Source organism: Kryptolebias marmoratus, linkage group LG2 (genome assembly GCF_001649575.2).
Source record: "Kryptolebias marmoratus isolate JLee-2015 linkage group LG2, ASM164957v2, whole genome shotgun sequence".
Taxonomy (NCBI): Eukaryota; Metazoa; Chordata; class Actinopteri; order Cyprinodontiformes; family Rivulidae; genus Kryptolebias; species Kryptolebias marmoratus.
In genome coordinates, this window is record NC_051431.1 from 27,600,871 (window position 1) to 27,612,525 (window position 11,655).

The window sequence follows — 11,655 nt, forward strand, 5'->3', positions numbered from 1 at the left end:
AAAGCAGAACATGTTCGCCTTAAATGTCAAAAAACCCCAATGTGTTCCCAGTCACTGTGGAGTTTTTCTGTATTAAAGTAGATCTTCATCATTTCCTGACCTTAACAGAGACGCTGGTGTTTAAACAGAACTAGTAAAAAAACTGAAGCACCTGGTTAGTTATTACATGCCAGTATTGTAGTGGAAGAGCAAAGATTTGAAAAGAAAGATTTTTACTTCAGAAAGTATTCAGACATCAGTCACCTGTTCCAGTTTCATGTTGCCGACAGATGATCTGATCATTTGAGTTTTTTATTTCTCTTAATCTCCACTCAGTACCCCATAATGACAAAATGAAACTAGAATTTAAAGTAATTTTGTATATTTATTCAAAATAAAAAGCAGAAATATGACATTGTCATAAGTATTTAGGTCAGGGGTAGGCAACCCTGGTCCTGTAGTGCCACTATCCTGCATGTTTTACTTGTTTCCCTGCTCCAACACACCTGATTCAGTGGTTAAATCACCTCTTCATGTTCTACAGAAGTCTGTTAATCACCCATTGATTCAAATCAGGTGTGTTGGAGCAGAGAAACAAGTAAAACATGCAGGATGGTGGCTTTCCAGGACGAGGGTTGCCTACCGCTGTTTTAGACCTTTCACAACAACACTTGAAGTTTAGCTCAGGCCCCTCCCAATTCTCCTGATCTCTGAGATGTTTCTACACCTTGATTGGAGTCCACCTGCAGTAAAATAAACTGTTGGACCTGATTTGGAAATGCTCACAGCTTATCAGAAGGCCTGCTCACAATTAGAGCAAAAAACAAACCAAGGAGTCGAATCAGGCCTGGAGTGGCCAATTGGGAGCAGGGGGAGAATTCCAGGTGGGCCGGTTGGGTTTATGGATCGTGAGGGCCGGTGTTAAACTACTGTTAATTTATTTTAATATTTATCAATGATTAAAACAGGGGAGGCTGGGCTGTTTATAAATGCAGATTGAATTCACAAACAGACTGGAGGATCCCTGACAGCCTGTTCTGATGTGTGTCCTGGGTCCACTACCGGCCAGCAGCTGCCACTTACTGAGCTGTGCATCCCACAGATGTATGGGTGGGGAGGCACCAAAAAAAGCACAAATTAAAAAGCAGGAAATGCTGGGAAAAAAAATCTTGTTTTACCTGTTTATTTTTTTCCCAGGAACTTTACCTCAAATTTGTCCTGGCTTTTATAACCCACATGATGAGCTAAATAACACTGGAAAACAAAAATCTGTCATTTAATAGTCATTCTATATTATTCAGATTTGGCATTGATAATAATACTAATAATAATTCAAGCTCTCCCTTACATGAAAGTGTATAGACTGGCTTTATTAGTTAAAAGGTTTGGTGTTGGTCATACTGGCCCTGTATGTACTTTGTATCAATTCCACTAATGCTCTGACCTGCTCTCATGATGTAAGGATCACAGATACCAGATCATGAGTTTAACACAACAGGAGCTGATTTAAAGGACTAGATTTTCCAGCTTTTCGAAGTTGATTGAACAGCATGTGAGTGTTTCTTTGCATCAAACAGCTGCTTTATTGTACAATCACAAGCTAATGGGGGTGCAATGGTACACTTAGTCCACGAGATGGGATGAGATGACATGAGACAGGATCCTGGCTCCATGGGAAAGAGAACAGGGAAGTTTTAACAATAAGAAAAAGAAAAAGCTTTTTGCAGCAAACTCAACTGCCTGGCCTCTTTCCTGTCTGATTTCTCCTGAGTGTTGACCCCTAAGAGGGTGTCCAACTCATTTTCACAAGGGGCCAAAATTAAAAACCTGATAAAGGATAAAGGATAAATTTGTTTTTCAATGTTTACTTTACAAAAAAGAAACTGTAAAAAACAAAATGATTTTTTTACATCAAAATATTTATACACAAATGCAAAAGGAACTTTTCTCAATATATCTTCAGTCAGAACAAACAGTTTACTGGATTTTTTTAATTAAAAGACTTTTATTCTTTTCTTATGCCTTCCTTTTATTATCACCTTTTTTATTTCACACTCTGAGGTCCAGAAACCTAACATGGAAGATGCTTCAGAAGAGGAAGAGTTTTATCTGTAAATTTGTTAAAGTCAAAATAATTTATGTATTGTCTTTTTTTTTTAACTCCAAAAGGAGTCTCATGAGCTCAGATTGGTGAGGCCTACAGGCTGTTAAACCCAAACAAATCTGAAAAGCTGTACTGTTTATAAGAAAACAAGTTGTGATATTATATGTGTAATCATGGAATTATTATCAGATATACTGGAGTTGTCATGATTGACCAGGAACTCAGAGTTGGTTAAGAAGGTGTGAGCACAACAGGAGGGTTGATCATTGGATTTTCAGAGTGCACCCCTTATGAAGCTGTTTGTTGTTTGAGTAATCAAGCTTGGAGCACTTTAAATATTCCCTAGTCCTATCCATCCATTTTCTCTACTCATTTATTCCTGTTCTGAGTTGCAGAGGGTGGAGCTTATCTCCAGCAGTCAGTAGACGAGAGGGCTACTCCCTGGACTGGTCCCCAGTTCATCACAGGGCCAGTCATATCCATGATAAGAAACAAAAAGAGGTTGTTTTCCTCTCCTCCTTCACTGTATCAAAAGAAGTGCTATAAAAGCTTGGATTGAAGGGTTGCCATGGCTACATCATCACCCTGTAGGCTTGCTATCCACTGAGGCCTCTAGTGAGAGGAAATGCACATGGCCAAACTGTCAGAGCCCAGCTTTTATAACTTCAAAGGCGTCCAGAATCTGCGGAAGCTTGGAGACCTTTGTCAGATGGCAGTGTGCTCCATTTCTCCAGTCCTGCTGACATTCACAATTTGCCTCGCAGACCTTTGCAACAAAGAACCAGCCCGCTGCAATTGGAAAATAGACATTCTCCCATCTCACTCTTGAATTCAAGCACATGAAGCTATTACAGCGAGAAAAGACAAAACTCCCTAATTTAGAATTTGGGGTTCACTTCTCTGGACTGAATGGCTGCTTTGTGAACCACATTACAGCTGCTTCACTCGTCTTCTGCACTCATTGTTGGACTTGAACCTGTTGGTGACTCAGAGAGGATATTTTTAGTGCAGGGTTTGCTTAAAGGACAGGGATTTGTCTGACATGACCCAGACCATCATTTACTGTGAAACAGACCTGTGTTTAAGTTGTTTGCTTTTGGATAGATGTTACAGGAGACATCTACTGATTGTTTTCCCCCCCCAAGTTTAAACATTTTCCTGAGGTCTTAACAAAATGTCTGTAATGGGATACAGAACCACCTAACTCTTCCTACTAAATCAATAACTGCCTAAATAACTTCATTCATCAGGCAACAAGGTGGCATAGATGAGATGACAAAACTAAAAAATGTCTGCAGAAATGTTGAAACTGCTAAAGCTGTTCTTGTCTGAAAGTCCAGCATCCACCATCTTTCTTCCCTAAAGCCAACAGGAGTTTGGGACTTCCCTTTGTAATAATCGAAGCAAGGACAGAGCAGACTCTTATTTTGAAGAGTATCTATGAGCTTTATTTTAAAACTCCAGGTGTAAATGTCTTCCTGTTTGAACGCTGTGTTTTAGACTTTACATAAGTGTTAAATGATGCACTCAAAGGTTGTAATTGGGATAAAATGTCCATGATGGAATAATATAAGATCAAGAGACCCAGAATCGGAGTCACTGGTTGCTATGGTGATTCCTGCTTTTTCTGGGGGAGCAGAGGGGGAGGGGGCAGCACATAGCCGATCCTCCTCGAACAGCCAGACAGAAACACAAACTGGAAATTGAGCCTCAAACTGTCATTGTACAAAAACTCTACATCACTGTGAGCAGCAGAAGTTTCTGGTGGCTGTACATGTATATTTTTTGTTTCTGCAGTGCATTATGTAGGAAATATAACAAGTTAAAAAGACCCCCCACTTTTGGTTTTGAGCTTGCCTACAATGGGAGACAGTGTGAGTGTTTGGGTGTGACCCCTCTGTTCCCCCTTGACCCCTCCTCATCCTACAGGTGGTATAAGAAGGGGGAGCCATCTTTAATGCTTCAGACTCACTCTGCTGACTCACCTCAGCTCAGTGATTCTCAGCTATATAGCGTAAATAAATTATCCTAAGACAAAACTCTTTGTTCTCAAAATCCACAATTCAGTTTGGTTCTCTGGGTCGTGATTTTCAGTTTAGTTCTTTCTTTTTTTTCTGCTAGTGAATCCACCATTTAGACTGTTGAAAATCTCAGTTCTTCACAGGACTTGTCATGTAAAACCTGAAGGATGAAGCTTTTCAGCATTAGGAACATCTTGGGATTTTTGTACGGTAAATAAGTGAAACCCTGCATATTTCAAAATGCTTTTTTTTAATTGGTAAAAGATATTTAAACTGCCTTACATTTTTGTTCAGAACAAAGTTATTCTCTGTCAAGTTTAAACAAAATACATGTTTTTGACTAAAATACGGAATTTCTTTAAGGCCTTCTGTAAATGTTCAGCACATAAAGTCTAAACTGACTGAAATTTGGAGGAAATATTTATCAATGTTTTAACTTTGCGGTGAATCAGAGGAAGGATAAAAAAGGGAAGATGTCTCCTAAGGCTCTAACCCATCACATATTTCTATATGAGAGGAAGTTGAGTGTAGGGATCTGGAGTTTTAGCCCCGCCTTGGGGCGGCTCCTCTAGTTCCTATTTTCACAGGTGATCCAGATCAGGATAATGAAGACTGCCAGTACTTAAACCTCCAGTTGAGACAAGACCTTCGCTGGAGCATCGAACCTCCTGGATTAGATTCGCAGCCACCGTTTTCTAACCAAGCTTGGTAACTAAGTGACCACGTTCTTTATGCATCTTGTTTATAGATTCTTTGCCACGTCACGAAGCTACGGATACTTACCTCGGGCACTTGGATACTCACCTGGACAGGATTACTGGCTTGTCGACTCCTGGATCACCTGAACACCTCCTTCATCTCCTCCTTGCCGCTGGACACCTCCTGGACCTGTAAGACCAAAAGAACAATTATTAAGCCATCTTGCAGTGCTCAGCTGATAGCAGGATTGGTACCCGAGACTCACCCTGTTCTTCTTGTTTTCCAGACCTTCTCCACGAAGAACGCACTATAGATAATATTCACCTGTAAATAAACACACCTACCTTCAGCTGTTGTCTCTGTGTCTGGTTTTGGTCTCGCTCGCTGGACAAATTTCCCCGCGTTCTTGTCATTGAGTCTTTCCTTTGGTAAAATAGAAGTCCTTTTACTATAATTCATAATTATTACATTAAATATTATGAAATTTATTGTAAATGCTATTTGACTATTGAAAGATTATAATGATGCTAACAATACAACAACTTTTATTTTTTCCATCAGTTGTTGATTCTGCTTTAACACAGAATTAACCTGCTTACACTGAGGTTGTCATGGCAACACTTCACCTAAACAGCTGAAGTTTTATTACTTTTTGTCTTATTCCACTCAGAAAGCAGCAGTCTTCATGAGGGACAACTTGCTGAAGTGAGACTAACATTAGCTCATCGTTTCCTCTATATTTTAATCAGATTTCACTTTTTCTCTGATTCCAGTCAATATTACAGACTGAACTTACTGAATAATTGTTCTCCCAAATCATAGCCTGTAGTTTTGCTTTAAACATTGCAGTAGTGTTAAATTAGTATACTGTGGCTGCTCAGCTGTCTGCTGCCTCTTCCCCCAAGGAGTGACAGACTGCAGGTGGTCTCTCCTTCTTTGAGGATCTCATTGTAAAATGTAAAAAAAAAAAAGAAAAGAAAGCAAAACATGGATTGTTTTAAAGAAAAAATTAGCAGTATTTTACGTTTTACATTATATTTTACTTTTCATGTCCAGTTTTGCAACTTCTTCAATGTTTTTTTTCTTAATGGAAATAGAGTCCTAATTTTTGCCACAAAACTTTGTTGCACAGAATAGGAAACACACATCCCAACCTGAGACATGTGAACTGAACGTTTGGTTTTTGTTTTTGTTTGTTTGTTTTGTTTTGTTCATAAATTATTCCATTACTAATTCAAACCCAAATGGCCAGTGTTACTAACTTAGCAACTTATTTAGCGAATATTCAGACCCCTTCTGGAGACTTTTGGAGACTTTGATGGGAAAGCATGTATTACCCTTATTAGCGAGCAGCTGGTGCTGCTGCAGGCCCCTCCCTGTCCCAAAGCAGAGGGCCTCAGTCCTCACTCAGTGTCCCTCCTAGCTGCAGTCAAAGGAGGACATTTTCTCTTCTCCATGTCCAGACTGCAAATGAATAGTGGATGAAGCCTCCATCAGCTGATCCCACCCCGACTGTAAGCCAGGGCGGATGTAAATGTAAATCTTTCTTGGACTGCAGTAAACTAACTCTGAGTGTCTCTTTTGAGCCTCCTTTGCCTGATGGGTCACCCTCCTCCTTTGTCCCAAGCCTGGATGAAAGAGAGTGGTTGGAACAGGACAGAATCGACAGAAGAAAACTCATTTGTAGTTCTAGACATGCCTAGGGTGTTTTTTTTACTCCCTTTTTGTCTTTCCTATAACGTTATTCTTCTGTGGCCAATTATGCAGATTATGTGATGACGCCGTTTAGTGAAGTTTGAGGTAAGCTGATTGCTACTTTCCTAACTGAGGAGTCGGCAACAATGCAAATGAGTTTCAGTAACAACTGAAGCATGTTGTGACAACTTACATTACCCGTTCTGACAGTTCACAGCACACACAGCAAACCAAGCAAGATCAGAACTCAACAACTCGAATTGTTTTTTTCCACAATGTCTGTGTTAATTGAAAAACCTATCCTTTTGAATTTCTTCTTTAGATTAGTTAGTGCTTTTGTTATGTATGGTTTAAAAATGTCTTTCAAAGAGAGAAAAAAAGAGACAAAGGTTTTGAAGGCGTATGATTCAAAACTTTATTGAACAAAAATCTTTTAATGTGGCAAATCTTTATTGTCTTTCAGATCAGCTGTTCTAACTCATACCTGTATCCTAATCCTTCGCTGACTGACACAACGATGTGTAAGAACTTTTCTCTCTTTAATTCTTTTTCTCTAGGTCATGGCTTCAAGTTTGGACCAATCATTGGCAAGCTTCTGTGTGAACTCAGCCTGGGAGAAGTACCCTCCTTTGACCTTTCACCTTTCAGAATCAGACGTTTTCAGGCAAATACCAAATCAGCTTTGTAGGAACAGAACTGGATAAATCCCGGGTTAAATTTCGCTTTGACTCAGCATCGAACACATTCAGTTAGCCTTCAGCAGTCATGATTTTAAACAATTAAAGCTTGAACCACCATGAAATGTTTGTGAATCAAGTTGCTTTGTTTTGGGACTAACCCAGCTCTGAATAATTGTTAAATCATCTCCACTGAGAGAACTGTCTGATATTCCAAACTTATAATGTTCTGATTTTTAGTGTAAGTAAAATATTGATTACTAAAAACAACTCCACAGAACACCACTTCAAAACAATCCATGCATCCATTTTCTTTACCCACTTCTCCTTTCTGGGTCACGGGGAGCTGGTGTCTATCTCCAGCAGTCCCTGTCAAGAGACGGGGGACATCCCGGACCGGTCTCCAGTCCATCGTAGGAACACATGGAGACAGACAAGACAAACAACCATTCACACTTTCAATCACACCTAGGGACGATTAAGAGTTACTAGTTAACCTAACATGTATGTTTTTGGTCTGTAAACTAAACCTCTAAACTCCACACAGAAAGGCCCCATGCAGGAAGCATCAGCTCTAACCACTGTCATGCCGTGCTACCAAAATTACACCGCTTTTAGGATAAAATAATTTTAAATTTCATGAAGGCAACTCATCTCAAAAAAGTTGTTCCAGGTCCTTGTTTACCTCTGTGAAACATTCCCTCTTCTTTTAACAACAGTCTGTAAACATCTAGGACCTGAGGACAGCAGCTGCTGGATAAATAATTAGTTGAATAATTCTGTTTGAGAATTATTCAACCAGATATTCAATTTCTACACTTATATTTTGCTATATTTCACCCAAACTTACCACCAAAACACATCACAAATCCCTTCATTGAATTACTTCCTTCCAAACTTTCAGGGACCAAAGCAGTTTTGATGCTTTCAAAGCTTCAGACTTCATCAATCACGTGACTCAGGCCGAACGAATCAAGCTTCGATACAGTGCTTATGAAAAACCTCTTTTATTTATATATATATATATATATATATATATATGAGCCAAAGCTTCAGCTTCAACCAGCCCATCACTACATTTAACTTATTGCCCCTGCCTCATCTTTTTGAGATGTGTTGCTGCCATCAATTTTAAAATGAATTTTTTATGTTACAATTTCCAACTTTCAGTGTTTGGTATATTTACTATGTTCCATGAATACATAATGGATTTATGAGATTTGCAAATCATTGCATTCTGTTTATATTTACATTTTAAACAATGTCCTAACTTTTTCAGAATTAGGACTGTAAAATCTAGCTGTTGATATTGTCACATGTGCCAATATTTTTGTAAAATTGTAAACCCAACTGTGATGGGGTGTATTAGAAAAACCTTAATGGTTTCATGCATCAACAAACTCTGTGATTTCCCAGAATTCCCCCTGTTGCTAACTAAGTATATGGTTAAAAACTCATCAGCCATCAGGCCATTTGGCTGTGTGAAGAATGAATAAGGTTTAGGAGGCGGCCTGTTGCCTGGATCTGTACCCCCATGTACCGGTAAACATTTTAATCACTAATCAGATGTCCTATTACAATGGATGCCAACCAAGGCCATCAGTGGAAATGGGAAAATTATGCAGCGAAACGACTGAGCCAATTGCTTCATTGCCTCTAAGTGACTTCAGATGGATTGCAAAGGGCCATTATGCAAATTGACAGAATTAGAAGTACATTAAACATGCAAATGGAAATATTCAACCACCAATAATCATCAAGCTGGGGCAACTAAAACACCCCTGTGGAGCAATGTTGGGCTTGTAAAATCAGTTTAGCTGTCTGCTGTTTTTCTGCTTCGACTTGGACAAGAATTACTCCCACATCTGAGGCTCTGCCAGTTTTCTGCTAATGTGAAACAGAACATTAAATCTGAACTGAGCAGAGCAACAACAGGATGGGCAGTGTGAAACGAGCTGCTGCAAAAAAAAATTTATCAGCTTTTCAGTCATTTTAATTCAAAATGTAGTAACTTTAATTGTGCTTTGCTGGTTGGCATTTCTGCTGTGTGTCAATAAAGTTCTTACATCAATCAAAGTTTATCTGTGATATTTTTAATTAATTAGTTTTATTTAAATTGTAGAAAAAAAGTATTTTTGTGAGGTCCTAATCACTGGGAGAGAGAAAAAGAGACAGCTAAATAAGCTCATGAAGGCTTTTTTTAAAAAGGCTGTTTTAATTGGTTCAGCCTTTCATCCAAGCAGGAGCTGATAGGAAGAGCAGGATATTTTTGAAACTGCGTTCTTGAGTGAAAAAAAATCAGCCTAAATGCAACAATTAGAAAACTATGATGTCATAAACTCACCTGTAACTCAACCTACGACCACAAGCATGGCAGGCGTAACAACAATGACAGATTACATGCTTGTGTTTGCGCTGCAGACGTTAGTTTCTCAACTACATTAAAACCTTCCTAACCTGTATTAACAGGATAAACAGACAAGGCTGATGAACAATAACACTGTCTAAAAAAGCAGAACAAAAAACACCTTTTACCACCAAATAATCTAAGGCTCAAAAGGTTTTTAATTACTTTATTGAACTGAGAGCAATATTAAAAAAATTGTTGCAAAAAAAAAGCAAACTATAATATACATTGAGAATACATTTTAAAAACATGAGACATAGGAATAGTTTTAAAGATCAACACTTGTGTGTAAATAATTTAGCCTGATTTACCCTTCCCTCCAGCCGTCTCTCACTAGACATTGAGCCTGAAAAACATCCATTATGTCTGCGTATTTGCACCAACATGACTCCCAGTCAACACTGTCCTGCACTTGTGGTTTTGGAGTTTAATGTGACACAAAGTGGTAGTTCCACTTCATCATTAGTCCACAAAAACATTTCAATTCTTGCTTTTGTATTTGTGTTTTTATCTTATTCTTTTGCTTGCGTTTACAGCTTGAACTGTAGACTGTACAGTTTAATATATACCGTATACACACACACACACATATATTTGCCTACAGCTCTAATTCAGGCTCCAGGTCAGGGAGTTCTTCCCCTTTGTTCAAACAGAAATGCCAGTGAGCAGCTCACCCTCCAAACACGATGACAGTTCAGGGGGACGAACAGCCACTCGCCTGACACGAGGCCAGAGGCAACGACTGCGAGTCAGCCAGAAAACAAGCCTGACTGTCAGCAAAAAGCCGAAGGGGAAGACGGGAACAGCAGCCACATTTGGAAGGGTAATGAGCTCAGAGTGGAGGCAGGCAGGAGAAAACACTGAGAGCATCTCATGGTTTTACAGAATCTTCTGTCACCGGCGCTCTCTGGGGAGGAGGGATCCCTGCCTCCTCAGTATTACTCTTTTTTCTCCCCCATCACCTCAATCTGCCCATCCTCAGCTCCCACTCCCCTCCAGCAGATGTGCTGCAGTGGCTCAAAGAGCAATTTCCATCATTCAGCTCATGAATACTGGATGGCTGTCAGCCGTTTGGATTCCAAGGTTACAAAGGTTGTGGATGGTAATTTACAATCTTCCACCCAATTGGAAACAGGTTGCTCTGACTAACAGAAAGATGGAGACAGACTGGAATCATTATCACCCAGAGGCGAAGTGGTGATAATGTTTTTATCCGTGTGCGTGTTCGTTTGTCTGTACCGTTAGCAAAATATCTCATGAACCAAAGGAAGGATTTGAATGAACCTCTCAGAAAGTAATCACTGGATCTATGTCTACAACTGATTGTCTAATTTAAAATGGCTGCCACAGCAAGGCAATCTTAGTAAACACAAACATGGCTCAAGCTCAATCAATTTTACAAATGCTGAGCTGAGCTGTGTGGTAGTAGCTAAGCGTCATCCCATGAAATACTCAGCGCTAAAACACAGGGGATCACACATTAGGCCATTTTCAAGTTTGACCAGAGAGCTGTAACAGTTTAAACTCTGGTATGAAAGGTGGTGGGTGGTATGCATGCCTTTCAAGGGCTAGGCCATTAGTTTTTAAATAAATTCAAAGACACAAAGGCTGAGGTTGTTTAACAGAGTACAGTTTATACTTGTTGTCACAAGTGAAAAAATATAATCTCACATATATGAAGTGCCTAAAACTGCCACTTTCCTGTGCAGAACGTGCTGGGGCATCATGGGAACTACTGACATGCTGAGCCGATGCCTTTTGAGAGGTGAAGCTTCCTGCTGGTGTGGGATGTTTTTCCACAGTGAGGGAGAATGATGTGACCTCGCCCCTGGTTGCTTAGTGGTGCCTCCTGCTTGTGAGCCGGACCGCTGCCGGCGTACAGAGCAGAACGGTTCTGACCCGTGAAGAGAAATCTGCACGTGGTCCTCCTGACTAACGTTTCCCCAAATAGGAACTGTCAGAGGGGAGGACTCCTCGGTTAGCATCAGTCACAGTGGATTCATGTTGAAATTAAAGGCCTGGAAATTCTTGAAGGAATGCATATCACCCGCCACCTTTAATGTGAGTTTTATC

The 11,655-nt window shown here is 39.8% G+C and overlaps 1 protein-coding gene across 2 annotated transcripts in view; it reads left to right on the plus strand.

Annotated features, from left to right (window-relative positions):
• Window positions 1–9,251, plus strand: part of pipox (pipecolic acid oxidase) — a 35,792-nt gene extending 26,541 nt beyond the window's left edge. The window contains exons 8-9 of one of the 2 annotated variants that reach the window (XM_025009561.2): window positions 4,853–4,994; window positions 5,090–5,152. In XM_025009561.2, coding sequence (XP_024865329.1) covers window positions 4,853–4,994; window positions 5,090–5,120 — 173 coding nt within the window. In that variant the 3' untranslated portion in view covers window positions 5,121–5,152. Of the gene's footprint in view, window positions 1–4,852; window positions 4,995–5,089; window positions 5,153–7,055 lie in introns of those variants that run through there. The other variant, XM_017432191.3, reaches the window with a different exon arrangement.
• The last annotated feature ends 2,404 nt before the right edge of the window (window positions 9,252–11,655 follow it).